General features: G+C 39.8%; 1 protein-coding gene across 2 annotated transcripts in view; it reads right to left on the bottom strand.

Annotated features, from left to right (window-relative positions):
• The window catches only part of LOC115585978 (carabin), a 61,537-nt gene that overhangs the window by 14,554 nt on the left and 19,562 nt on the right, over positions 1 to 27,421 (bottom strand). The window contains exons 11-14 of one of the 2 annotated variants that reach the window (XM_030424682.1): positions 13,689 to 13,793; positions 11,846 to 12,036; positions 8,115 to 8,242; positions 3,933 to 4,226 (exon numbers count right to left, since the gene is read on the bottom strand). In XM_030424682.1, coding sequence (XP_030280542.1) covers positions 3,933 to 4,226; positions 8,115 to 8,242; positions 11,846 to 12,036; positions 13,689 to 13,793 — 718 coding nt within the window. Of the gene's footprint in view, positions 1 to 3,932; positions 4,227 to 8,114; positions 8,243 to 11,845; positions 12,037 to 13,688; positions 13,794 to 27,421 lie in introns of those variants that run through there. The other variant, XR_003984797.1, reaches the window with a different exon arrangement.

The following is a 27,421-nucleotide window of genomic DNA, read 5'->3' on the forward strand; positions in this document are numbered from 1 at the left end:
AAGGCTTCATTTAATCAGTGTTGTGATCAAAAAAATGTGTCATTAGCCCACTCACATACACCAGTGACAGCAAGCTACAATACAGGGCTTCAACTAAGACTATGACATGTGGGCAGGGAAGCCTGACTGTTAAGGACTGTTAATAAAACTATAAAATGTCAAAAATGTGTGGTGTTTAGCGTGGAATATGCTAAATAATCAAATTAGAATGTCCAAAAGCCATAATATCATTCATCTTTTAACTATTTTGTTTTTTACTTCATAGGTGACAAAATATCCTTGACAGCCAGAATGAAACTAGTCGCTCACAGGAAAGTGGCTCCATGACAAGATTTCTACTCTTTTCCAGGAACTCACTGTCCAGCTAACTTCTCTCTCTGTCTCCCAGCCATTTTTTCAATTCTGTCCCCTGATCTCATCTGACCTCCTGCACGAGGGAAGCCACAGAAAGTGGAAAAGCAATTTCAGGCTGGGTGTGCCGGGGGGCCTCCGGCAGGCACACACTGTCCCATTAGTGAGGCAGTGAAGACGGGACAGCTTAGCTCATCTTCCTGTGCATGTCAGTTGTATTTCCTTGTTTCCCACACACACAGGGAACAACTGCACACAACTCAAGTCACATAACACCCTTTTAATTTAAATTCCCTGAAAGGAATGTCTACATAGATATGCATGATTCAGAAAGTTGTTGCGTAAGTAGTGCAGATGTTCATGCCTCCCATTAGATTCTTGGTAGGGACAGACTGTACAGAAGGTGCGTAACCTACTAAACAGGAAACTACAAGTCTATTTTAGTGCTGTGATGTCCCCACCCTGCCCTGCTGTAAAATGCTTTGGAAAACACAACGGGATGGCTTCATTCTTTCTGTCTCCCAGTCCATCACACATAGTCATCTCATAAATCCATTACAGAGACCATAAACACATCAGTGTGATCCGTTTACCATTGGGGTTTACACCCAGGTACAACACAAGGCAATGTGTCTGTTAATCACCTGGGAGCCCTATGGCTCTCTGCATGGGGGTGGGCCACCAAAGTTAAAAGCTGGATACAAGTTTTGTTTTTGTGGTAAACTGTAGACTATATATAATATATATAAACAAAGTCATGGCGCTTTTTGTTACTGTGGTCTCAGATATCGCGTGGATAGTTGTTGCTGTAAGACAGTAGTGGTCCACTTTAACTCTTGTCCATGTTAAGTCGCATTCTGAGATCGAAACTTCTCAGCTGCCATAACGGTGGCTAGCAGAACAAGCAACTGCTAAGGTGAGTGGTTCAACTGTCTTTTTAGTAAACTCTGTGTACAGCGATTTTGATGCTATCGCTAAAGTGCCCGTAGCACTCCCATTGAAAATGAATTTGACCCGAAAAGGAAAACACGGTAAATCTTAAAAGCGCCTCTTTTGTTGCAATTATGCTTTTGCGCGAAGGTTTGACTTATATACATTTACAAAAAAAGCAGAGGTTGCATTTTGTAGAGAGTTTCGCTTTAATGCTGAATCACATTATTTGAACTACTATTATATAGTACTATGTCCTCTTCTTTATACTGATGAACATATTCATTTTATGAAAAAGTGTTGTGGTTCTTGCTTAAAAAGCAGGTGGAGCTGTCATTAGTAAAATAAAGGACCTAAAGGATAGAGGTTATCAAATAGTCATCTTCTTTTAGTTTTGTATACAAGTATGTTTTGCAAAGAGATGTTCTGCCATAACTTATCTAAAAATAGAATAAAAACTAAGTAAGTCATTTTTCTTACTGACTGACACGACAGACTCTAATGAGTTAACCTGGAACGTTTTTGTTTGACAAAAGCTGAAAAGAAGGAAATGTTTCCCTGGCAGCTTGAGGATTGATCAGTGAGAGGGTGTTTGATGTGGGATGTCCCCGTCAGTAAAATAAGCACACTTCCTCAAACCCGATTAACACGGTTTACAAGTTGCTTGTTTGATGTTGTGAAACTTGATATGCAACGTGATGTGGTTTGCTCCGCTTACCACACATACTTTATGCTTGACCACAGCTCCCTTCTACATCTGCCATTTGTCAATAAAATGGCTTGTTTGGCAAGTTTAATCTTTAGATAACCAGGAAGCTTTCCCCATCTTACTACTTAATGTAACAATTCAGCAACTCCAACTGAAATGTAGAATTTTGTATATGGAGTCAATTAGTTGAGGATATTCCAGTTACAATACTTTTCCTTTTTAATACAACCATTATGTCCCTGTGTGAAACTCCGACACAGAAAGACAGAAAAGAGGCAGTGTGTTGTAAAATTTAACCAAAGCATGCAGAGACACAAGCATATTTTTAATCAAGTGACTGTTGGTACAATCATTTATTCATCTGTATGGTAGATAGCCTTAAGACATTTACTCCCTAATTTGAAAATCTACCAGCATTTGGCACTTTGCAGGTGTTAATTTTGGACCCTGTCACATACCCACAGGAAAGGGCATACATTTAAAGATCAGTTGTGGGATTTTATGAATTGTTATCAGATCACTGAAAGATGATTGTTTGAACTGGAAACAGTACTGAATGTCTCGTAGTTTCAATCTGTTAATAGAGCTATTTTGTATTATGTGTAGACTAATTACAAAATACCTCTATTTTAAACAACACCATTTATACCACTTAAAACACCAAATAAATTGATTTTACTTCTTAAAGTGAGTTTAACAAGTGTATTTTTAGAATAAGGAGCCATAGAAAGTGTACTGTCTTTCACCTAGCAATAACAAACTTCCTTCCCAAAGTCTACCATTAATGTTGAGATTATTCAGCTCGGTTCTTGCCATTCATCAAGTTGACAACAACACAGTGAATTGCAAATCTGGCTAAGCTGTGAGCCAGTGTTTGAGCAAACACAGAGGGGTCAAATCAAAGTCACTGGGATATGGGTAGACATACCAGTCTGTTTGGTGTGTTGTTATACTCGATACTTAAATTCTCAGTATATGAATACATACAATGAATGCATACATTTTACTATAAGGATGATTGAAATAACTATATAGACATAGCTTTGTAATGTTAAAGCAGCTGTAAGTGATATAATTTATGAAAATAAGTGTTAAATAGCTCTATATTCTAACAGTAATCACTCTTATAGTGTCTTTACAATAACCCATGTCTCTCCTCTCCTTGCTCACGCAATAAAAAATAAAATACATTTTCTATTATCCCTGCTCACTTTATCCAATCCATGACAGAGAACTCCATAAAGAGGAGATCCTACCAATGAGTGCACAACGAGCAGAATCCTACTGTATACTCCTCAGTGTCTGCTGATTACTGCTGCACGTTCATGTGGTGACAGGGAGGAGTGAAGAAATTGCTAACTGGAAAATGTAAAGGGGGTTAACTAAAATGACAACAACGCTTATAGCAGCTTTAAGGGTATTTCACCAACATCTTCAGTTTTTAATGACAATGTTAGGTGGGTTGATGAATAGATACAAACATTAGTATGCAGAGCATTTTTTGAAGGTTAAGGATGCATGAAGTCATAATCACTTTAGCTGTTTAAAAATATAATGTAAGATAAATAATGTCTTCCCAGCGGGGGAGATTTAAATGAAAATACCAAATTAGTATTTGAATTAATTTTTTGTAATTTTTTCTTCCCTTGGGCTGTGTGGGTGTAGTACTAAACATCAGCTACTGTCCCAAGAGAAACCTCAGTAAGAGTCTGGAGAAGACCATGAGTTGGGGTGACCAATGAGGATAGGTAGAGCCACAGCAAATTTGATTCCAGATCTGCTGTTTTCTGAATTTTTGAAAGTGTGTTTTGGGATTCTGTCTAATTAACAGTGGACACATTAAGAGCAGTAAATATGGTGCAGAGCTACATTGTCATTCTCTATGAAAGAGCTATCACACTTTCAAACCATTTGACAGATCAAATTCATGTGAGGTTCTTACTTGATGAGAGCTGTCCTTGGTGAGTCTTGCTGCGTCTGCTGATCCCCGCATTGACGGGCACTGGATGGTGGAGGACTTGAACGTGAGATGGAGGAAGATGGAGGAAGAGTAGATGAACGAAGGGATGGGGGGAGGACAGAGGAGGAAAGAGGGGTTTGGCTCGGCGGGTTCTTGTCACATCGCAGAATACGGAGGGACTTGTGTCTGACAGGCTGGACCAGGCTGTGGTTGCTACGACGATGGGCTACCATGCTAGAAGGTCCTGTACCCGTCCTCCTGAAGGGTTGTTCTGATCTGGATACAAAAAATCACAGACTCACATCTCTCATCATGATTGTTTATTCATAATATGTATGGGAACAACAATTAGAGAATAAACATGCAATTTATCGCCATCTATCTCAACTCTCAGATGGGATTCCGCAGTGTTACAATATGCACTTTATCCCCAGGTGCAGGCTTACAGTATTAAAATACCACAGTGAAACACCTGTGTAGTGGCTGCCTCAATACAGACATGGGGTTTGGTTCTGGTGATGCTCAGTGACACTCTCTGCAGGGAGGGAGCAGTACTGATTCTAATTCCAAACCAAATGCTAAAGAACATGATATAACACGCGTGTATTTTGAATATTTGAAGATGCAGTGTGCTGTAATGTACAGTATCTACAAGGTATAAGGATTTATCTTGTCAGCTGATCCTCGTAAAGTTTTTTACTAGAGCTTACTACAAGAGACGGCTTCAGGTTAGCAGCTGTATGTAGAGAAACTGACTGGCTGGAAACATCAGCTGTGTACAGTTACAAACTGGCATGGTTTGTGCACTGCTTCATACAGTGGACTTGTTGGACTGGGAACAGCAATGACTGAGGTGCAGAGATGTTTGGGAAGGTGGTAAAGAGACACATGACTATTAAATGTTAACAACATGCATGTAATGTATAATATAATGGCTAAGTAAGTAACCTAATACGTAAACTAATATTTGGGGATAAAACATGAAGAGAAATGCACTTCTTCATGTTGACTCTTGGACTTCAAAGACATGTGCAATAAAGAACACCCCAAGACAGATTTGGTGGCCTGTCCCGAAGACATAAGCTATCAACTGCCAAACTATCAAAGTGTAAATGATGTATAGAAACCTGCTGAGGCAGGCAGGAGAGCAGGGGGAACTCTGAGAGGCAAATGCCACAAAGGAACACTGAGCATTCCTCCTATTGTTTGAGTGTTCTCCTGTTGCACATTTCATGTTTTGTCTACCAGTTTACTAACAAATTCAACATGTCTGACAGTAATTCTGGCAGGATTCCTCAGAGACTAAGACAGAGAGATAACCAAGATTCTTAGACAATACAGTACAGCAGGAGACATGTCACATTGTCATGGTATAATGTCAAGTGACCGTGGTATTCAAGTGGGGAGACCCTTAAGGCAAAGTAAGGGCAGCCACCCCTGAACTTTGACCCCTTCTGAGCAGGACCCACTCAGCAAAGTCTGATATGATCCGAGTCCTCAGAGGAGGGTTTTTGTCTCTGATGTTTGAAGCGGCAGCCATGTTAACTCTCAACTATTGTTTCATCTCATCAATGCTGGGAAATGTGGGTATAGAGAAGCAAATATTTTTCAATTCACAAGCAAAACAGCATCTACAGATGATGAAACATGACATAAAATAGTTAACCTAGTTGACTTTAGTCTGCAGAGGTCAGCCTAATCCTTTCTGTCAACCAGAAAGGCCTATTAAATTAGCAATGTAAGGACAGGAGCAAGGATTATTTGTTAAATTTCCCAGGCAGGAGTTTCCAAACATGAGGACAAAATGTCTTGTATGACCATGGGAACTTTACTGCATACCTGCAGTTTGCTTATTTGCATTTGTGTTTATCAAAGTAAAAATAATATTACGGTACCAACACTGATTCCCACTGTGCCGGTTTGTTATCCCTGGGGAGAATAGAGCAGTGCATTCTAAGGACAAGATTTTAGAGAAAACTTAAACAAAACAAGATTCAAAATGGACTTTCCATGGATTTGCCATTGGTGCACACTGACATCAAAGCCTAGACACAGGGTAGGAAAAGAAAGGACGAACCAAAACTGGATTAAATTATGCAAAATTCTGCAGTCAGTGTGGTCTAAAGGGGATCAACTCTGTCTTTGTTACGGTAGTTTCCCATTTTCACGTCGGTACAGGTACAAAGTGACTTCAAGTCCATCTCACTGACCCACTGACTGCAAGTATTCTATGACTCAAGCCCATTTTAAACATGCACCATGTTACATAATGTGATGGAAATATCACATGTTGGTCTTACGCACAAGTAAGGTTCCAAATCACATAAACTTAAAAGTCATGACACCATCTTGATAACTTTTTAACATATCTGTAAAGCATTCCACATAAAACTAAAAGGTTAATATACACAGAGATTAAATGAATGTCAAGTTCTGCCTCCATCATGCTCAAAATGGTAATTAAGTCATACTTATAACAACAAATAAGTTTTAAACTAAATTAGTAATGCAGTGTGTCAAAGTACCATGTGATTCTTACTCCTGTTTTCATAAAGGTTCAATTATATCAGCATAAAGCAATAAACTACATTTACATAAAAGACATGTGTCTGATGATGCCAAAAAGCCATCAGTTGATTGGATAAATTAAGCCAGCAATGTGTATATTTGTCTGCGACTTGAGACTGAAACATAAAACACTGCCTTATATATCTATCAGTATTTGACTCCAGAGCAGGGGGATCAAGTTTAACTTTCTCTTAATCTACTTCATCTCTATCCTTCCACTTGTAATCCATTCACTCATTCACTCACTTATTCTTATCAAGATGACCTGGTTTTTCAACACCTGGCAAAGCGCATTGTCCAGCTCCCTCCTCTGACACCAATTTGCTACCCAATTACAATAATCCTTTTGGTGACCTCTGGTGACCTCTGGTGACCCACAACCTGGTTAAAACAACCTAAACCACTAAACACAAAGACTAAATCTGTGAGGAATGACAAGTATGCTTGAAACATGAGCGCACGCACGTGGAGGAAAGGGTGCAAATGCACACACGTACACACGCACACCACTAGCACAAGAGCGACAGCTTTTTGTTTTGAGCAGTGTGCCTGTAGGAGGAAAAAACAACATTACAATGAGAGGATTAGGAGACTGTTGTGAAATTCCAAGTGCTCCTGAAGAACCAGCTGGTTTTATGACAAAGAAACAACTTATAGGAGACATAATTGAAAGGAAGAACTTTCAACTGGTACATAACTGAACTGAGTTCTGTAAAAGATTACGATCTTTACTTAAACAGACAGGCACTTACAGGTACCAGTGAGGTGAGTCTGGTGGGCAATTGTGAGTAACAGGATCAGAGGGACCAGACAACATTTAAATAGCTCATCATTTCCCATATATTTTCTTTTCTTCAAATGTGTTTGTGACATTTGAATTGCCAATTTATTTTGAGCACTGGCAAGCCCTTGTGTCTTCACTCATTTAAAGTCTGTATAGGAAAATCTTGAACACCCTAGGAACTTTTTCCATAAAAGATGATAGAAAAAATGCTGAGTAATATAAGCGCGTGCACATCTAGCTATAAAAATGTCTCAAGCTCTGACACAGTGACTGATGATTGGCAGCCTACTGAAACCCTCAGGACTAAATAATGATCTCAGATTCCAATTTGTTTTTGAATCACGCACATACAAAGGGGTAACATGCAGCCCAATGGCTTGCCTCAGGGGAAATATCAATGGATCAAATGATTGTGGGAATCCAAAAGCCCATCTAGTGGTTTTGTGTGATTTATTTAAGCAAGCACAAAGTAAAAGAAGTGAATGAAAAGAGAGACTAAGGGCCTGATTTGAATCGTGCAAGTGCAACAACAAATGCAAAGCGGTGGGTCTTGGTTGTCCAGTCTGGGGTGTTAACACCTTTACAATAGTGTTTAAGTATGCCTGTTACTGTACAAAGATTAAGGGGAAAACAGACAACTAGCAGGGACATGCAAGACTTTCCATTAAGAGACCCACAGATGGCCATTCATGTGCACAGGCAGTATTCAAATGCACAGTCGAATGTGAAAAACAAACACTTCAGCAGAGAGCCGACATGCATGCATGCAGACATGTCAAGTTTGGTTTGCAATGTTTAACCTTTGTCCTCACCTGTCAGTTTTCATGTTACCAGCTGTATCTGTCACACTGACAGGAGCAACGGTGACATCACCACTGCTCCCTTGCACCATCGTCCGCTGTGCTCCGCCTCTGTGCTGGCTCCGCCTCCTGGATCTGATCTGAAAGAGGAAACGAGGGAAAGGTGAGGGAGCTGGAATAAGATTGAAGCAACAGTGCGGTTAATATCTATGTATATGGTTGTATGTAAGATAGACCTCTTATTAGTCTGGACACTCATTAGTCTGTGTGGTTAACCAGCATCAACAACATACTGCTTGGAGGATGTGTTTTAATTTTCAGTATTAAGTCAGTAGGCTTCATCCTCAAGAGACCATGAATGTCTGCACATAACTGCATGGCAAACCATCAAGTCACTGTTAAGTGATGGTCAGAACACCTAGGTCCATGTCGCTAGTGCGGTTACAAACATGGCCATCACACAAAAGGTAATAGAAACAAGAACTGTATGTTGTATGTCTCCGTCCACCAGTCAACTCGCTATTACTGAGCTATATAATGAATATAATGATGTCACAGTGAAGTTGACCTTTGGGACTTCACTTCATCATTTTACCCCAATAGACATTTGTGAAAATTGTATGTTGAGTAATGGCCAAAAATGTGTTCCTGAGGCCAGTGATCTCGACCTTTGACCACAAAAATCTAACCACTTGACTAAAAGTGGATGTTTCCTCAGGCGTTTTCTGAGATATGGCATTCACGTGTATGGGCTGCCATGAGATGACCTTGACCTTTGACCACCAAATATAGATACAAAAAACATCCAAAAAGCCATCAAAATGACCAAGCTAAAAACTGAAAAAAAGGTTTTGTGAAAAGAAACTAAAATGACAACTCAGACTACGATGATGGGAGGAGGAATGAATTACAGAGTGTGATGAGGGATTTGAGGATTAATGACGTGGAAATACTTGGACAACTATGTGGAACATTCTTAGCCAAAAACCAAACCCCAAGGGCTGTCAAACAGTGCAAGCTCAAGTCAATGTGACAACATGCTACAAGATGTATTCCCATCCCAAGAAAACATCCCCTGGGCATTGTTCCAATCACATCTTCCAATCATTTCTATCAGATAGTTCCTGGAGTTGCATATTAATGTGACGGAGCAGATGGCAAAGTGGAAGACACTATTTTCTCTCATTTCAAACAAAGTTATTCTGGGTCACAAGAGACACATTTCTAAAGATAGGCATTCCCAAATGATCAATGATGAATACTGAAATATTTATTAACAGTCTGCTGTATTTCGCAATGCAAAGAACCTAAACTGTATTTCCCAAACCTACTTTAATCCTAAGAAGTAGGCTGAGCGAATACGCTAATCAACTCCCATTACAAATATCTAAAGGCATCATTTAAATGCTGATTTTATGTTTCGCTTATTTATTTATTTTTTCATTTTTTCTAGGGGCTTCCTCTGTTGTCTAACTGTAGCCACTGTGTTTGCTTGAATTGACATCTTGTCCTTCCTTTAAACAATTATTGTGTTTTACCTGACCTGTTTTAAACAACCTCTCTCCACCGTAAGTTCTTTTTAAATTCAACATAAACTAAAATTAACCAAAATAACACATTTGGTTTAATATATTAGACGTCAAGTTTATATAGCAATATACATAAACACATAGAGCATCTTTTTAATTTGAGTCCAAGTGTTGGTAATGATAAAGGATCAGCATCTCCACATCAAAAGTTCAACATCCCTGAAACATTGTCCATCCACTTCTGACTCTGTTTGAGCACCAAGCATCGATATTACAAACACCAAGAGTCCAATTCTTCTTCGCCCGTTGTAGACTGGCACTCTGTTAGCCTGGAACATGTTCGACTCATCAAGCACAACAGCCCTGATATTAGCCAGGGGCAGCCTTAAAACCATGCTGAATTAGCATGGCTTCAATTCCGACTCTCTTCTTCCCAGGGGCGATCGGCTGATCAGAATGGTTGAAAGACACCCCGTCCCTGATGGTCTCCAAGTCCACTGCTCCTAATCCAAAGACCTGCTTTTTTCTCCCATAATGATAACTGATACTGATTATGATAGCATAATTTAGAGGAGCTACCATCTTCATGCATTGCTGTTGCCATAGCAGACATGTTGAAAGGGGCGCTCTGGCTCAAACCCTGTGGAGTTACTCTAATGTACCCTTAATTACTCCAGTCCAACTAAAATCTACCTTCAAAAGCAGCTGTTGGCAGTGAGAACAAAAACACTTCAAATTAAACGTTCAGAAAAACCTGGTTACCAAATATTATGAAAACTCAACACAGCAAGAATAGAGATAAGCCCTGTTGTGTTTTACATCGGATGCCAAGTCAGTGGCCTTGCTGCCCAGTCTGGTCTAGCAGAAGGATTTGGCATCGAAATTAAGCTGCTGAAACTGTTTGTCAGACACTTGGCCCTTTGTTTGAGGCTTGCTTTCAGGCTGCTGGCTCTCAGTGGACCCTGACTTCTTTAATAGCAACAGAAAACTCCATACGGTTTAGGAGAGAGAGTTTGAGAGACTGTCTAGATGGCACAAAGTAGAGACTGATGGCCACAGCATACAGAGCATATTGTAACAATGCATGCCTGTCTTACATACAGCTGTTTCTCTTTTTGTAGTGTTTGCCACTGCTTTACTGCGGTGATGCCATGGCGGTGAATACAGGGGGAGGGCAGGGCGGGGGTTGTACCTTGATATCTGTTAACACTTCATCACAATTTTATTCTATAACCCGTTAGACACAATGTGCTCAGCAATGGCAGAGTGATGCTGTCTGTATTTAAGTTGGCTGAGTCCACAGGAAGTAGATGTTGTCCAACGATAATTTAATATGACTGCATCGGCTGATATTTAGCTTCTGTGGACAAAGATAAATAAACTTAAGATTTGTAACAACATATTTTTTAGTAAGCATTGTTTAAACCTACTTCTTAATACCCTCTGATGCACGTCATTGTTACATTGTTTGTGGGAACTACAGGTAACTGCATCGTCGTGGATGCAACCATCCCCCTTAAGAGAGACTGTGTATGTTTCAGCAGGAGAAAGAGTTTATATTAATTGATTATTGAATCTCCCAAGTCCCAAGCTCCATCACTGTTTCCTCTGGAGAGTATCCTCTGCACGTTCCTGTTTATAACTACAGTTTTAAGTTTTGCTGCTTAAATGAGCCATGATGTTTGCTACAGTGACATTACTAAATGCATGGAAAGGAAATCTTTAAATGACTGAAATCTGCCTCTCTAATAATTATCTAATTAGGAGCCAACAAGACAAGAACATGGGGTAAGAAAGTTATTGTTGTCTGGTTGGTTAAAGGAATAGTTAGGAAAAAGAAATAGAAATAGTAAAACACCAATTTTAATGCTAAATTAAATTAAATGACACTAAGCTAACCGACTACTGGCTGTAGTCATGTACTCAAAGGAGAGATGTATTCATCTTTTGAGTTATTCATAAATCCAACATTATTCCAATCATAACTTTCCTGTATTGGATCAACTGAGTTAAGTTAAAGGTAAAACATTCAAACAAAAAAGTGCCTCTGTTATCAAATACCGTAAGTCAGTAATAAGACCGTAATAAAAGAAAATAATATGTTACTTTAGAGGATGTGTTTAGGTATCCAGTTTTATTTTCCAAAGAACCCGAGTGAAAAACGCAGAATTTAAAAAAATACTTATCAAGTTCTCTGTACTAACAAAGCTTTACCTGAGCCTGTGTTAGCGAAGCTGAGGTCCGACTCCTGAACACTCGTCCAGGTGCAGGACTACGTTGTCTGGACCTTGTCTGAGTTTGAGAAGCCTTCTCTCCGGCCCTTTGTCTACCCATTGGGTCCAACAGGTATCGCTGGGCCAGACGCATCACCCGTGTCAGTACACCTTTTGCCCTAGTTACTGAATCTGAAGGTAAAATACAAGGAGTCAAAATCATGAATCCTGCTTGGACTACATTCTGTATCAGTTCCAAGGCTCTTCTCTGTTGTATCAAGGCCCTATAAAGTAAAACATGTATTTTATGGTAGTATGAAAAAACTGCATCTTGTAATAAGCACATCCCCATTTGACAGACATGCAGGACATGCAGGACCTGAGCACCGTTGACTTACAAAATCGTGGGAACAACCCTGTGATGACACTGTAACCACAGCATGTTGGAGTTACAAAATAAGTTATCATTCCATTACAGGCAGACCCCTACTGAATTGCCTTTGTATGTGTCTGTGTGTTTTGGTGTGTGAATCTGTCCTTGTTATACACAAATGAATGTTATCAGTAGCTCACCATATTTACTCAGGGGGCAGAATCTGCCTGCTTAGGCAAGCTGTGACCACAAATACCCACTTATACAATGTACTGTCCCTGTTTGTGTGCAAGCAAACTCATGCATACAGTCACAGACATAGAAGCTGTATCTCTTGTTATAGAACACAAAGAGAGAACATTAAAATAAAACAGTATGTGATCATTTTTACTTTGCATTGCGTATTGAAAAGAAAGTCTGGTTTGTGTTACCATGTTAACATTACAAAGTCTCATTTCAACACTAATTTAGCATTAAAACAATATTGCCATCTCCTGGAGTCAACTTTAATACAATATAAAAAAATGTGATGCATTTTCTCGGCAGAGCATTAGTCATCAGTGCTTTTATCTAAATATGACAAGTAAACAGCTTACTGTCTACCAGCTTACTATATTTGATTTTGTTAAAATGACACAAGCCCAAATAATATATTTATGTTTGTTAAAACAATTTCACTTCCCTGGTCATGGGTCTTTCTAATTACTATCATTAATGTAATGTATCATTTTGTGTGCCATACACCACATCATTTACACCCTGAAATGTATTTGTGATGTCTGTCCTAAGATAGGCCTATATGCAAAACAGCATCAAGATTCTATTTCCAACATTATGAACAAGGTTTAAAAATAAACCACTGTGGTAACTGTAGTTGAATCAAAAAGTTCTGTACAAATAAAAAAATGACCAGTATAAACATGATTCAAACCACAGCACTATTGGATGTACTTTCTTTATATGGCAGAGATTTAGTTTACAATTTGAGAGAACAAAAGTAAACAGATATTTCACCTGAGGCATATGAATGTTTAGTAATGGGTGATCTACTATAGTGGCAAAGCCGGAAGCATTCCCTTATCATACAATAGAGCTTTCTAGCCTCCGGTCAACATAATGTTTAAAGTCTCAAGTTTTTAAGTTATCTAATAACAAACAGTTCAGATAAAATATAATGAAAAAAAACAGAACTGTGATTTAAAGCACTTTTATGCAGGCTTATACTTGTCAACCTTTTGCATTCAACTCTGCCTATACTGAACCTGCTGAACTGCTAGTGATTTAATGCCACTAATATCTTTTTTGCTGTGTTAGCTGAGACCATTCTCCAGTCAGACTAAGATATATGGATGTGGGAGATTGAGGCCTGTTGCACAGACTACAGTTGTTCTATAGACAGAGACAATAGAATGAGACGGATGTTAAAAATGTATTGGTGTACATGAAGAGGCATCTGAAAATAAACACTCACCTTTCTCAGGTGGTTTCTCTCCTTCTGAAGGTGTTGAGACATTTTCTTTTTCCGTCCCTCTACTCACTTCGGTTGACACTGTGGCCTTCTGCTGTTCACACTGGTCTGAAAAAAACAGCACCACAAATGTAACATATAAGGATACATTACGTGCTACTAGCATAACCATTCAGATCTCCTGCCATAGTGTTGGAGGAAGATGCATTGTCGGTAATGTAGCCATAACATTTTGAGAAGAAAGAATATAGAGTGGAGCAAGTGAAGGACAATATCTATGTTTCTGCTGCAACAATTTTAATCCTATAACTGTCCATTATTAGTCAGAAACTGTTAAAGGAGTACAGGACTTAATCATGGCAGTACTCTTTTTAAAAGTCAATTTAAGACCATTTGAAAGAGAAAAATTAAATACTGTGAACAAGGATAAAAACGGCTGTGTACTATGAAAGGAGTTGCTTGTAATGATGGATACATAGAGAAATACCACCCGAGTCCCATTTAGCTCTACTGAGCCTTTAAGTATTCTTTAGATCATTGCTTTGGTTTTCAAACTGGCAACTGTACTCTCATCAACCTTGTGTTCAGCTGCAGCAGGCAGCAAAAAAGCTCTAAATCCACTGTACATCATCTGCTCAGAAGTAAATGGCGGACAATCGTTTTGGGAAAAAAAGGAATGAGTATACAGATCAAGTTGAAGCTAATGTTGTCTGGGGGTATAAACACGGAATATTATGGCCAACATGTTTGCCATACAAAAGTTTGTAATATGTTAATTATTCTGCTCTCCTAGGGGCTTAAATCTGAATCTTGGTTAATTGAGCTAGGGACACTTTATAAAGCTGCAGAAATTACTATTTTGGTGTGCTGTATTTCAATCAGGAGTTCTTACTTGACCCTATGCCCCCATTCTCTATATCTCATTATTTTGTTGTTTTGTTGTCAGAGTAAGCCATCAAATCTTTACCACATGTAACTGTCGGGTCAGCTCACAATAGTAGTGAATTTGGAAAAGTAGGATTTTTTTTTCTTACTCACTAAGCCAGAGTGAGGCTGAGATGCGGCCAGTGTGTCAGTTTATGTCATGTGGGAGGCCAGAGGTGATGTTGACTTCTAATTTGTAACAGTGTATCTGTGTTTTAACACAAGCTTCAAGGATAAGGCCTCTGCCAAACAGGAAGAGCCAATGATAAAGTGCCGTGTCTCCCGGCCTAATGCAAGGTCTTTGCAAAGTCCTGAGTGGGGTTATCTTTGATGTTAAAACAACTCCATTTCCCAGACACACCCTCCTATAGCCCATGGCTCTCTCCCTCTGCCTCATGTCTCTCCCTCCTTCCCTCCCTCCAATCTATCTCAATCAGTGTCAGGCATTGGTTAAGGAGAGGTTCTCTTCCACAACCACATGCCAACTTCAAAACACTGACACGTTGTGACATGTCTACCGGTAGCCACCCAAAGACTAACTGGATAAGAACATAGGACAATTTTACAAAAAAAAGAAAAAAAAAGAGTAGAAATTAGTCAAGTATTGTAGGTCTGACAACAACCTCCCCAGTTGACACTGCACCATAAATTAAAAAAATGTAAGCAACTTCGCTCTTTAGCTAGCATCGTATACAGTCATATTATAGTAATAAACATGTTTTTACAGTGCCCACACAAACATACCAACACTGATCAACACTGGTGAGCTCACCTGCACAGTTTCTGTATGACTCAGAGTTGTAATGAGAAGGTCTGAATGACTGCGTTTGTTAGATTTATAGCTGGAACTCGGCCCTGCGTGGGTTCTACTACTGCTCCTGCCACCCAGCAGTCAGTTTCATTCTCAGTCTAAATGCTCTTAAGGACAGAGTTTTCGCGAAACACTGCACAGTACACAAATAATTGTCAGGAGTTTTCTATAACCAGGTTTTCTGTCACATTCAAAACTATTCAATCCATCTAAATATTTAATATGTCAACACACAGGAAAACTCCCATGACATCCTAAATTTAAATCTCCAGTGTTATGGGTGTGTGTTAGTTGCAGTACAGTCCAGTTTATCAAAAGTTTGGCAGTAGAGAGTTGTGTGTCATCTACAGCATTAAACTGTGGTGCACTGTTGGATGACAAAGCCTTTAAATAGAACATAAAAACTCACAGCGAAGCACTCCAGGTGAGGTCACTTTGAGACACATGCTTACAGAAATTAAAGCCCCATATTGTTAACTGCACAGCATGTAGCGGTGATGAAAAGTGATGTTTTAAGAGGCTATTTCTTTGTGTCATGTTGGAAGCTTTAATGCTGTTCCAAATGTATTGCCTCAGTAACCTACCCTTGTATGGTGCGTCTATCAACTGGGCGCTATGGCCATAAGGTTTTTCACACTTAAAAGGGAATTTTCACTCTTTTCTACAGTGATTGTACGTTGGGCTCTGAGCGCTGCCAAACATGGATGACCTACATTCAATACTTTGCCTGAACACACTCTGTACAGACACAGTTCGAGGACAATGTTGCTGCTGCTCTGCTAAGATGCTGCCCAGGCTACGCACCATGTGTACATACACTGAAGGAGAAGAGCCAGAGAGGTAAACTCAAACCACACCTCCTGTTTCACTTCTGCACAGTTGTCCATTCATGGCGCGTTGCAGGAGTGAATGTCGGCTAGTTGATTTTAAAAAGTTACAGAAATGGTTGGACACGGCTCCCTCCTCATGCAACATCAAAAACGAGTTGGACCTTGCGACCTTCTGATAAGCGCTTCTGGTGGAGTACACTGGCAGCTTGGCCCATTACAGTATTTTACATAATTTACCCTCGAATTGCCTGCCCAAATAGACGGGGGAAGGGTTATGATCTGGGGCAGACTATTTGAAACAGCAGTGGCAAACTTGTTTAGCCAAGGGGTTTGAACGACAGCTTGGGGTTTAGGACTAGACCACCAAGGCTGTACATATAAAGAAGAGTTGGAGAAAACTGGCAGGTAGGATAAAAAGCTTTAGAATAAAGGAAGGATAAAGTAGTTCTTGTGTCTTATTGTTCCTCTATTTGACATTCCTAAAGGAGAAAGAATTTCTGCAAAAAAAAAAAAAAAAAAAGTAGATCTAGTCCTTTCGCTCTCATTTTTCCTGTTCTATTTCCCAGTTTACTCACTTGGTTGCATTAACTATTTAAGTCCTAACATAACAAGTTATTCAAACTCATTAAGGTTCAACAGAATTTGGCCCAGGATCAAAGCAAATCCTCCGGATGAATTAATCCTGGATCCCACTCGACTTTAATTGATAACATTGTAACATAACAACCCTGGCCTTTAACTGCTGCATCAAAATGAACAGTAGCTCATTGTACCAGGTTATTCTGTCACACTGATGTGAACCAGTGGTCTGAGAAGCTTTACCAAAGTAATTTTTTTCTAAATAGCAGGCATCTAAAGTGAAATCATAGACCAAATAGCTAAAAATGCCTGGCAGGAGAACTTTCATCCTAAAGCCTTCTTTGGATTTATTAACAGAACGTCACATCACAGTCTCGTCTCTTGCCAGCTGTCAGCCAAATAAGTCCAAATAAGTCTACCAGGGAGGAGTCTTAGCCACTCACTTTATACAACTGATGCCAAAGTAAAGGTCTGGACTAATGCTATATTGATAGATGCCAATACATGGCACATACAGACACACACATACATCCAACGTATTCTCATAATGTACTGAGGGGCAGAAAACATGTTGGCAAAGCCATTAAAATCAAATGTCTTTTTACCAAGGATATTGGCTGGTCTCTAGGAATTGCAATAATGGTCAGTAGGTTGCGCACTGACACTGTCATGTAAAAAAACAGTACAGGTCAGTGTTAACCAACTCGCAACTCCCATCTGGCTGCAAATACAGGATACTTGGATGGAAAAAGGCCATGTCTATCAGTGTGTACATCTATCCATCCATCTACTTATCTATACCTACTGAGTCTAATGAATCTATGCATCTGTAGAGAGGGTGAGAGCTGAGCTGTGTCAGACAGTCTAGGTAGGAATTATAGGTCCAACTATTGGCCTCAAGGTCCACTTTAAGATACACCCAGCATACATACCCAGTATATTCACAAACACACCGACAAATACATGAAAGGATATTACATAACATTAACACAGTGATGTGGCAACTTAAAGCTATTAAATTAAAACATACTGTCAAAATCACAACTCACACAAACAAACTGTTGAGAATGTCAGTGTCGGTCGGTGAGCTCAGCCCCTGTTTTCTCTATGACTCAGGGATATAATGAGAAGGTATGAATGACAGTGTGTGTTTTACTGCCCACTCTCTCTCCCTCTCCCCGTCTCTCTCTCTCAAAGTCAGTTTCAGATGACAGAGTACTCTGCTGATTCCTCAGTGTCCAGGAATTAATGCTGATGACACTCAGCCTTTTGAAGGTTGTGTTTTGTTGTGTTTGAAGTGTCTGCGTCCTCCGGGAGTTGGCAGGGCAGCACACCTGTAGCGGGGATTGAATAAGCTCTAATGTAAGGCTGGACTCAGCAGATCCTGTGGCCTGGGAGCTCACTAACACTTTTCAGTGGCAGCTTTGAAGTGCTGATCATTTACAGAGGGGGGAAAGAAGACTGAGTAATGAACACAGAAAATGTCTTGAGGGAAGAAATACAGAAGGGGATAAGGTAAAAGAAAGATGGAGACGAATTAAAAGATTCCATGGATATATTACCTGAACACCTTAGCAAGAGGAGAAGAGAAAATTAGACATGGGCTGTATTAGCACCAGATTTTATTCAAATTCAAATGTGACACCTGAAAACGATGGCCTCTCTGCTCTCCCAATGAAACTGTTGGACAGTTGATATAGTAAGGAAATTTAATCTGATTTGAAGACATGTGACACGCAAGAAGACAAAGTTCTACTGGAAAAATTTGAAAACTAATAAGCCAGCAGTTTTCAAGATTGAAAAACATAGTGGAACATATTGACCTCGGGGCAAACCTCAGTCTGTATTAAGCACTTTTTGATGATGTGTTTGTTTTCTGTAATGAACACCAGAGAGGAGTCTATCATGCTGAGCTTGGGTTACATGGACTTTTGTCAGGATTGCCATCAGCATGACCTCAAAAAGATGCCTTGTTATGTCTCTAATGATACAGAAAGGCATCTTTTTATATTATTATCTATAATGATTTTCTTTCTTGCTCCAATACCAAATTGATTTGAGTTTGGGCCAAGCAGAACTGGACAACTTGGACCTGGGACTGGTGACATAGGCGTACAGAAGTGTGTGATAGCATGACTTTGCTGGAGACTTTTAGAAGCTAACTGGTGTTTTTCCAATTTTGTGTGTGGCACCAGCGCTTTCACACCAAGTGAGCCCAAGTTGAGGGTCCTCTTGCAGAGCGTACACTGTGCTTTAAATTCATTATTAGGTACAGCTTTTGACAAACTGAATTCTGGTTGTTCAAGCCAATACCACTTACGTTCCTTGATACTTTGGAAAGATGTGCAACACACAGAGCTAACTGTGAATCTCAGCAACACATTCCCCCCCAAAAAAGGTGATGACGTAAGCGTTAAATGAACATAGATATTTAAGACCTAACTAAATGTAATTTAAGACCTATATGCAAAATATGGACATATTTAAGACTTTTTAAGGCCTAAAATTGAGATTGTCGAATTTTAGGCTTTTTAAGACCCTGCAGAAACCCTGTGATGAAGTGACTGATTAATCAGTTGCATCATATTTTCTGTGATAAGTAGAGCTTCCTGATCCCTGAACAGTGCGGACAACCTTAATTGAATACCACTGAGGATAATGAATGACAAAAAACTGCTAATGAATTCAGACCAGAGTAGTGTATGAAGTCAACAGCACCACTTGCTACATATTCTAGCTAGTGAAGTTAATAGAAAAGTGCTTCAGGGAACAAACATGTGCAAAGGCTAAGGTAACTGAGACTGAAACACAGAATTTGTCTGTTTCCTACTGAGTTTTTCTTAGTTCTGTTTTTTAACTTCACAAAAAGCTTTTAATTTTGTTCTAAACCTATTTCTTTGAAGGGAGAAAAATAAATATCATGAATACATTTCTTAGGCTTCTTTTAGCAGTACTCGACTACTTTTACCACTACCAAACAAGAGAAAGCAGTGTCTCGTGCTCTTTATCACAGAATAATGGACAACAAGGAGAGCTAGTCAAGTTATTTGTTATTTTAGCCCACTGGATATGAGACTCCAGTCATCCCATAAAATTTCTCTGCACAATGTTAGGTCACACTACACAAAGGACTGTGTGACCTTCACTACTGGGCACAGTAGTGGCGGAAAAAAAGCATTATAGAAAGCACAGAAAAGTAGTAGGTTAGAGAGAATGAGGTGAGAGGGACAGGAAGGAAGGATAGAAGGTGAACAGTAAGCAAAAAGGGAGGAAAAGAGAAAACTGGTGCAACAATGCCCACAATGTCTTGTGTAGTTGGAGATGGGCTGATAACTTGGCAGAAGGGAAAACAAAGATTAGGGCTGTGAGTCTCTGAGATAATGAATGTGATAATTGCACACAGGTACTCAAATAGAAGCATGTTACAGCGCAAATTGAGATACAGAACATCAATGAATGTTGTCACACTACATATCAATTTCGCTTTTGGAAATCCATTTGTTTTTTATGTATGGCATCTGAAATAAACTAAATATTGTAAACAGCGCAATGCTATATCTGTAACTTATCTTTATTAGAAGGTGTAGGAAAGTAAGTGGAAATATACACTGAATCGCTGAACAAGGGGATTTCTTTCTGAGTTATTTGTTCTCAACAAGCTTCATCCAGGCACTAACAGATGTAGGTGTGGTCATGAAACTATTATCAGTGTAGCTCATCGCTAACATCAAAGCTGTGTATAGTTTAAAGCTCTCAGCAGTCGTCTTACAATTCTTCCAAACTCACAGAGGTTAGATTAAGGGAATTGCAGTGCTGACTAGACCAGCCTTTACTATTTGATCTGACTGGCCTGAAATAACAACTTACCATGTTTCTCTTAAAATTTAAGTTTGGATTTCCCCTTTATTGGACACATTAGATAAAACATGTATTTGTTAGACTCTATTAGACTGCATGGTGGCAACTCAGATTACAATTAACTGCTCCTGATTTATTGAGCCTGCACTGATATAAACCAAGACACAAAGGGTAGACATGACAAAAAACAGTAGGGAGGGAAATTGATTCTACCTTGGATTAAAAAATGTTCTGTTTGAACTTTTTTACACAAACCATGTTTCACACAAACATCAGGCCTTCGTATTTGTCACGTTTTTCACTCTGGGGTTAGAGTAAGAGTATGAAAAGTAGATTAGCATTAGTCCAGAGAAACGTCAGAGGCCAACAGATGGAGGAAAGTAGATAAGGAGGTTAAAGAAACATAACTGACAACAATACAGCGAAGCCAGGAATGGAGCCAAGAAGTTTGCATGGAGAACACAAAAAAGCAAGTTTAACACAGAATAGTGACATCAGCTGTAGGAATAGTCAATCAGCAGTTTTCAGACAAAATTTAAACACTCTTACACCGACACGTGGTACTGAAGACCATCCTAGTCAAAATCAATTTGGCTAGTGCTATACAATCAAACTTGGTACTTCAGTAGGCCTAGAGATAAGATGAATGAACAGACTGAAACCAAGTGTGCAAATACTTTCATGCTTCGCTAACCAAGCGCCATGACCAGTTTCTATTGAAGACGCATCCTAAAAGAGAAAGACAGATGGCACCAAGGTGTTTACTCCACTGAAAGTGGAATAAAGATTGCATTTGTTGGGGACAATTTTTTGCCATGGATTAGTATATATTTGTGTTATACTATACAAGTATTTACAGCAGCAGAACAGTGGATTTGCAACAAGGATGGACACAGTAAATATATCCGTTCTTCTCAATTTGAGCTACAACAATGAGTCAATCAATTAATGAGTCGATCAAAAGAAAATTAATTGTCTTCTAGCTTGATAATCTTTATTTCTTCCATTCTTCAAGCAAAATGTCAACATTTGATAGTTGCAGCTTGCTTAATATGAGGACCTGCCACTTTGGGCTCTGTGAAATTTCGACCAGTCTTTCTACAATTGTTTCACAACTAATCAATTGATTCATTGATTGTGAAAATGTTCAGCTAATAAATCAATAATTAAAATAGCAGGGTTGGTGTAATTAACTTTAAACCAAAGCTACTACAATGCGTTGAATGATGTCTATTGAGGTGCATAACAGATTCTCCTCTCCTGTATTACAGCTTTTACCTTCAGTTTACTTGTTCTGTATTGTCTAACAATTATGCAGGTTGTAATCTAATTCAAATATAAAACTGCTATGTTTATAAATCACGTAGGAACTGTTTTCTAGATGTCCTTTAAATCAAATATGATAAAAGGCGGCTTCTGCTCTCATGAGTACTTGATATATTTTGACTGCTGACTGTAAAGAAGGCCCCAGTAAGTTCAGCAACTAAGCTGTCACACGCTGCTCGTGCAGGATATGTGGCCTGGCTGTAAGTCATTAAGCCAAAGCGAGGCCTCAACCTGTTCAGTTCCCACCATGAGTTTAGCACCAAGTCCCTTGAATGCAACAGGTCTTAACAATATCATGTCTAGCCTCATAAGCATTGGCCAACCAAGGTGCTCAATCATCTGTCATTATTATCTTAAGATATCAAAACCATTTTGTTCAAACTACTAGCAAATAGCCATGTCCTCTGGCAGTCCTTCAGAACATATATAACACAAATACAATCGAACACCCACACTCATATTTGTCTAGGTTTGTTATAATACTTTGGTACCCAAGGGGATCAACATCTCATCTCATAGCCTGAATGTCGTAATTAATCAAACAGCAGATAGTAGCCGAATCATTCCTGCTGTTTGGTTTTGCGTGTTTGCTGTTTTGCATGTGTGCGTGAAATTGACAGACAGGATAAGCTCCCTGAGGAGTGTGTATTAAATGATGGTGGGAATACACAAAACAGGCAACTTGTGTCTGATGACAATCAGAGAAAAACCCTGAGCCCTTAATAGAAATAGAAATGTACAGATTCTATGCACAGTCGCTCACACACACACACACAAACAAAGCTAAAAGAAATGAAAAGTCCCTTTCGTGTGTTGGTAAATCAATGGCTTAACAGTGTGGAGGCCACGACAGGGCAGGGTTGGATGAAAAGAGGGAGCAGGGAGGGAGTGTGGGAAGAAGAAGGGAGAAGAAAAAAAATAATAGCAAAGAAAAGACGAAGGCAAGGCAACAGATGAGGAGGAGAGACAGAGAGAGCAGGGGCGGGGGTTTGAGGGGGTTGGGGCAGAGGTTCAGAGGTGGGTAGAAGTTAGAAATGCAAATTTAAGCCAGCATTCAACATATCAGAATTAGCTGACTGTTGGACCATTTCCACAATATGATTTATTATAAGATATGGAGAAAATATTTCAAATAAACCATATCAAAAGTGAAAACTCATTTTAGGATACTGGCAAAAAGAAACCTGTAGCAATCTCATCATCAACCACACAATCAAACAGAACTGTGTAGAAAGTCGTGGATATTGCAATTCAGTAACCTCACATCTAGTGAATTACCTCTCCGTAGTCTTCACGGTTGTATTGGATTCAAATAGACTTCAAATATACAGGGGATTCACAGGAAACATTGCAGCAGGAAATCCAGCCTTACTGATAACTGTAATTCTGGAAGTGATAATCTTAAGTGCATCAGAAAGCAGCCATCTTCTACATTTTTTGACAGCAGGTCAGTATTAAATATACAAGGGTATAATGGAACGAGGAGGTGAAGCAGCCACAGTGAGCAGTTAGATGAAAAGCTGCAGGTTACAAGCAGCACACCTCAAATTTCTCTGCAGGGTAACAATTCCTTTTACGAACCTTTGGCATGGAAAATTACTCACACTGTGTACGTCATGAAATCAGATCACAGTGGTTCGTGACATGATGGAACAAGGCCCATTATTAGCCCTTTCTAGATAGAAAAGGCGGCACATTTGCTCCAAGGTATGGGCGACAATGTGCCCTCTTGTCGGCGTAATATTCCTCCTTTTCCAAAAGCCGCCACCGGGGTAGGCGTAAACATGTGACGTGATGTTAAGCACGAAGTTGGGCAATGAGCAGTGACAACGAATTTGTCTTCAAAATAAGAGCTTTACATTGCAACCCATTTGAGTTTAGAACTCAAATGGCGTCACTCAAATGACGCTAGCATCTCCTGGATCTCAGCGGCTGTCCAGTTGCTCATCTTGACGTCCGCGGATTAAGTGATGGACTGACTGCTGTGATCAGCTGTTTCCTAGTTTTAAAACTCACCGGCTGTGAGTCACACAACAGTGCAGGTCATCGACACCTCCGCCCACCTCAAGCAATTGCCGGCACATTGACGCCTCGGATTTAGATAGCAGCTGAGGTGGAAATAAGTGTACCCTCCGAGGCGACAAACTGGCGGACCAAAACAGACCCCCAATTTACCCCCCTTCGTCTAAATCCGCGGACAAATTAGCGGCTTGCTGCCCAGTATAATAACGGCTATTGATTGACTTCATTATTAAAACCATGCAAGTTTGTTTTAGATGCTTTTAAAAATACACCAGTTGATCTTCTGTCTTCTGACAATCTACCTGCTCATGGAGTGATTGGATTCATCAGAATACTGGAACTTGTCCTGTGAATCCACATTAACTATAGCAACTATACATAATCAAGTGAAGGAGAAAACAGCTGCAAGATGCATTAGACAAGGGAAATCAAGTAAAGTAGATAAAATAGGACAGTGACAGTGAGGGAGTGAGGGAGAGAGAGAGAGAGAGAGAGAGAGAGAGAGAGAGAGAGAGAGAGAGAGAGAGAGAGAGAGAGAGAGAGAGAGGTGGATGGATGTGGGAGAAAAGACAGAGGAAAGACATAATGGAAGGGAGTGGGCCGGTTCGCCCATGATCCCCACTGACCTGTGAGTTTTGACCCCTACCACACCCTGTCATTCAGAACCTGCCTTTTAATGCGCCTTAAGGCCTACTGCAAGGTCAGGGTTCATTCCCGGAGGGCAAAGGTCCAACAGGGACTCCAGAGGCTGGGGTACATGAAGCTGGACACTGAATACATATATAAAAAAAAAAAAAACATGAGACGAGAAGTCGGCAAAGCCACAAATGTAATACTCTTAAGTATTAAATTATTAAATACATGAAACAGAAACAAAAAAAAAGAGGGTGCTGTAAAAGAAAATGACAGGAGGTAGAAAAGGACTGGGGGATGAATAGAGGGTAGGGGAGGAGACATTGAGAGTGGGAGGACAACAAAGGAACCAAAATTGCCATATCTTTACTTTCTAACCTGTAATTACAGCTGCCAAAACTAGAATGATGAGCGATCTAAACAGAGTCTGGGGCCTCTAATTTAAACTCCACAACTTTAATATTCTATTGTGCCATTCTATGGTGATGATGGCTAAACATAGTTTAATGAAGTAAGGTTCTGCCTCTGTGATTGCCTGTCAGAACAGCCCTCCAATTTTTCTGTGGGTCAGTGTAGGTGTGTGTGTGTGTGTGTGTGTGTGTGTGCACGCGCACTTGGCTACCGGAGCTTATTGGACTACAACAATCAAAACAGTTGTCAGGCCTTTCCACCTGATTATCCCTCATTACTTTCTACTTGTTTAAAAGTTATTTCATTTTATATCTCACACTACATGTTCTAAAATGCTATGCCCATCTACCCAACTATTCCTCACTTTGTCTCTGTTATTCTGACTCATTGTCCAACCTCTTTTCAGTTACACTTTCCACATGATCAAACACACAACAGTAAACCCATTTTCCTGTCCATGTTGACGTTTTTTCACTCAGTATTAGATCTTAAGTTCAGCAAAGAAAATTCTTTCTATCTCGTTTAGCAAGAGAAGAACGACCCAAATTTAAGTGTATGCAAATCATCCTAACCTCTTTAAGAAATTATGCCTCACATTTTACAAGAAATAAACATAATTAAGAAAATCGATTAATTATTAACACCGCACCTCAGCTGCTTAAATCTGAGAGCTGCACTCTGCTCTAGACTACAAACAAAGCTGCTTAATTCCAATGCTTGCATGAACACAAAACAATGTATGTTACCCTCTCTCTTGCACAAACTCATACAAACTAATATCCACCACACATACATAGCCTCTCCTTTCACCTCAATTATACAGCAGTGTAATTGGTAGGACAGCCACAGGGGCTCCACAGTTTGTAACAGTAGAACAGGGCAAGAGGAAGAGAGGGTAGAGCTGGAGTGGATGAACACACACAGAAACGCACAAACAGACACACACATGCGCGCACAGACACACACACACACACACACACACACACACACACACACACACACACACACACACACACACACACACACACACACACACAGACAGACAGAGTGAGAGGAAAGCAAGCAGGCAGGAAAGGCTTAAGGGCTCCAGCCCTGGAGGAGAGTCTTCAGGCTCTTGGTAGGATCTGAGCCAACACTGCCTTCCTTTCTTTTCCTTTACAAAGATTTGTTTTTCTCCTCTTCCCCTCTCATCTCCTCTCCTACCTGCGGCTTCTAATCCCATCATCTACCACAGTTATACACAAATCACAAATAATTAATTCTTCTCCTTATTCTATCTAATTAGGGACCATATGCAAACAAGCACAGAATCCCAAACCAGCTGCCTTGGTCTAATTTAATGAGGGGAGATGAGGACATGCAAACTGTTGTTCTCTTGCTTTTAGTGAAGTACTTCAACTGTCAAAAAGCCCCCATCTTCCACGACAACTCCTAATTTGCACACGATGAGCTGCAACTGCAAAAAATTCAAAAATCAACCATCAAAATACAAGAGACGCATGAATGAAGTGCAATACAAAAATAATTAAGGGTTAGGGTTAGGATTTTTGGGGACGATCACTGGAAGCAATTTCGACTGATAACTATCCGTTCCTGATCAATCGAAGCAGCCTCAAAAATAATTTCTTTCGTATCACAAAATCTGAGAATGAATATTAAGAGCTGAGGCAAGAAGATGGTTAGGCTACTACATTATTAACATAAGTTTAACTATTATGATAGTGGATTATCATCTTTAGTTGTATGGCAAGGAAAAATGCTTAATACTCTGTTTCCAGCTTTTCTGATATTACATTCCTTTGAAATATGATTGCAAAGGAGCGCCGGACTGTTAGTCCGACCAAAACAAGCAATGTGAATTGTCACTATTTTTTATTTTTTTATTTTTTTAACATTTCAAAGACTGGATTGGATTATCAATGAAGAAAATGTATAGCAAATTCTTATGTGTGTCAGTTGGAGACACTAAGACTGTCAACAGTTACTACAACTCAGTCAACATGAGTAGCCAGACAAGCCTCTGGGACACTCAGTGCGTTTACATGCACAGCTTAGTCAGATTACAGCCATAGTTCGACTATGCTACTCAATCAGACAACTGCCTTATCCGAGTATACATGCCGGTGAGAAAATCGGATTATTGGCCGGAGCATGTCCTATCCCGGTACGCTAGGTGGCGCTGTACCCATTTCAACTAGTGTTAACGGGGCCACCTCCGGCTGACCTCTTTACGTCACCAGCTGCCTCGGCATTCAAGAAAGATGGCGTACAAAGAGCGAGACGAAGCTACATCTTTGTACACTTCGTATATGGTGTACATGATAATTACAAAAACTAGAGGC

Source organism: Sparus aurata, chromosome 8 (genome assembly GCF_900880675.1).
Source record: "Sparus aurata chromosome 8, fSpaAur1.1, whole genome shotgun sequence".
In the NCBI taxonomy this organism is placed as follows: domain Eukaryota; kingdom Metazoa; phylum Chordata; class Actinopteri; order Spariformes; family Sparidae; genus Sparus; species Sparus aurata.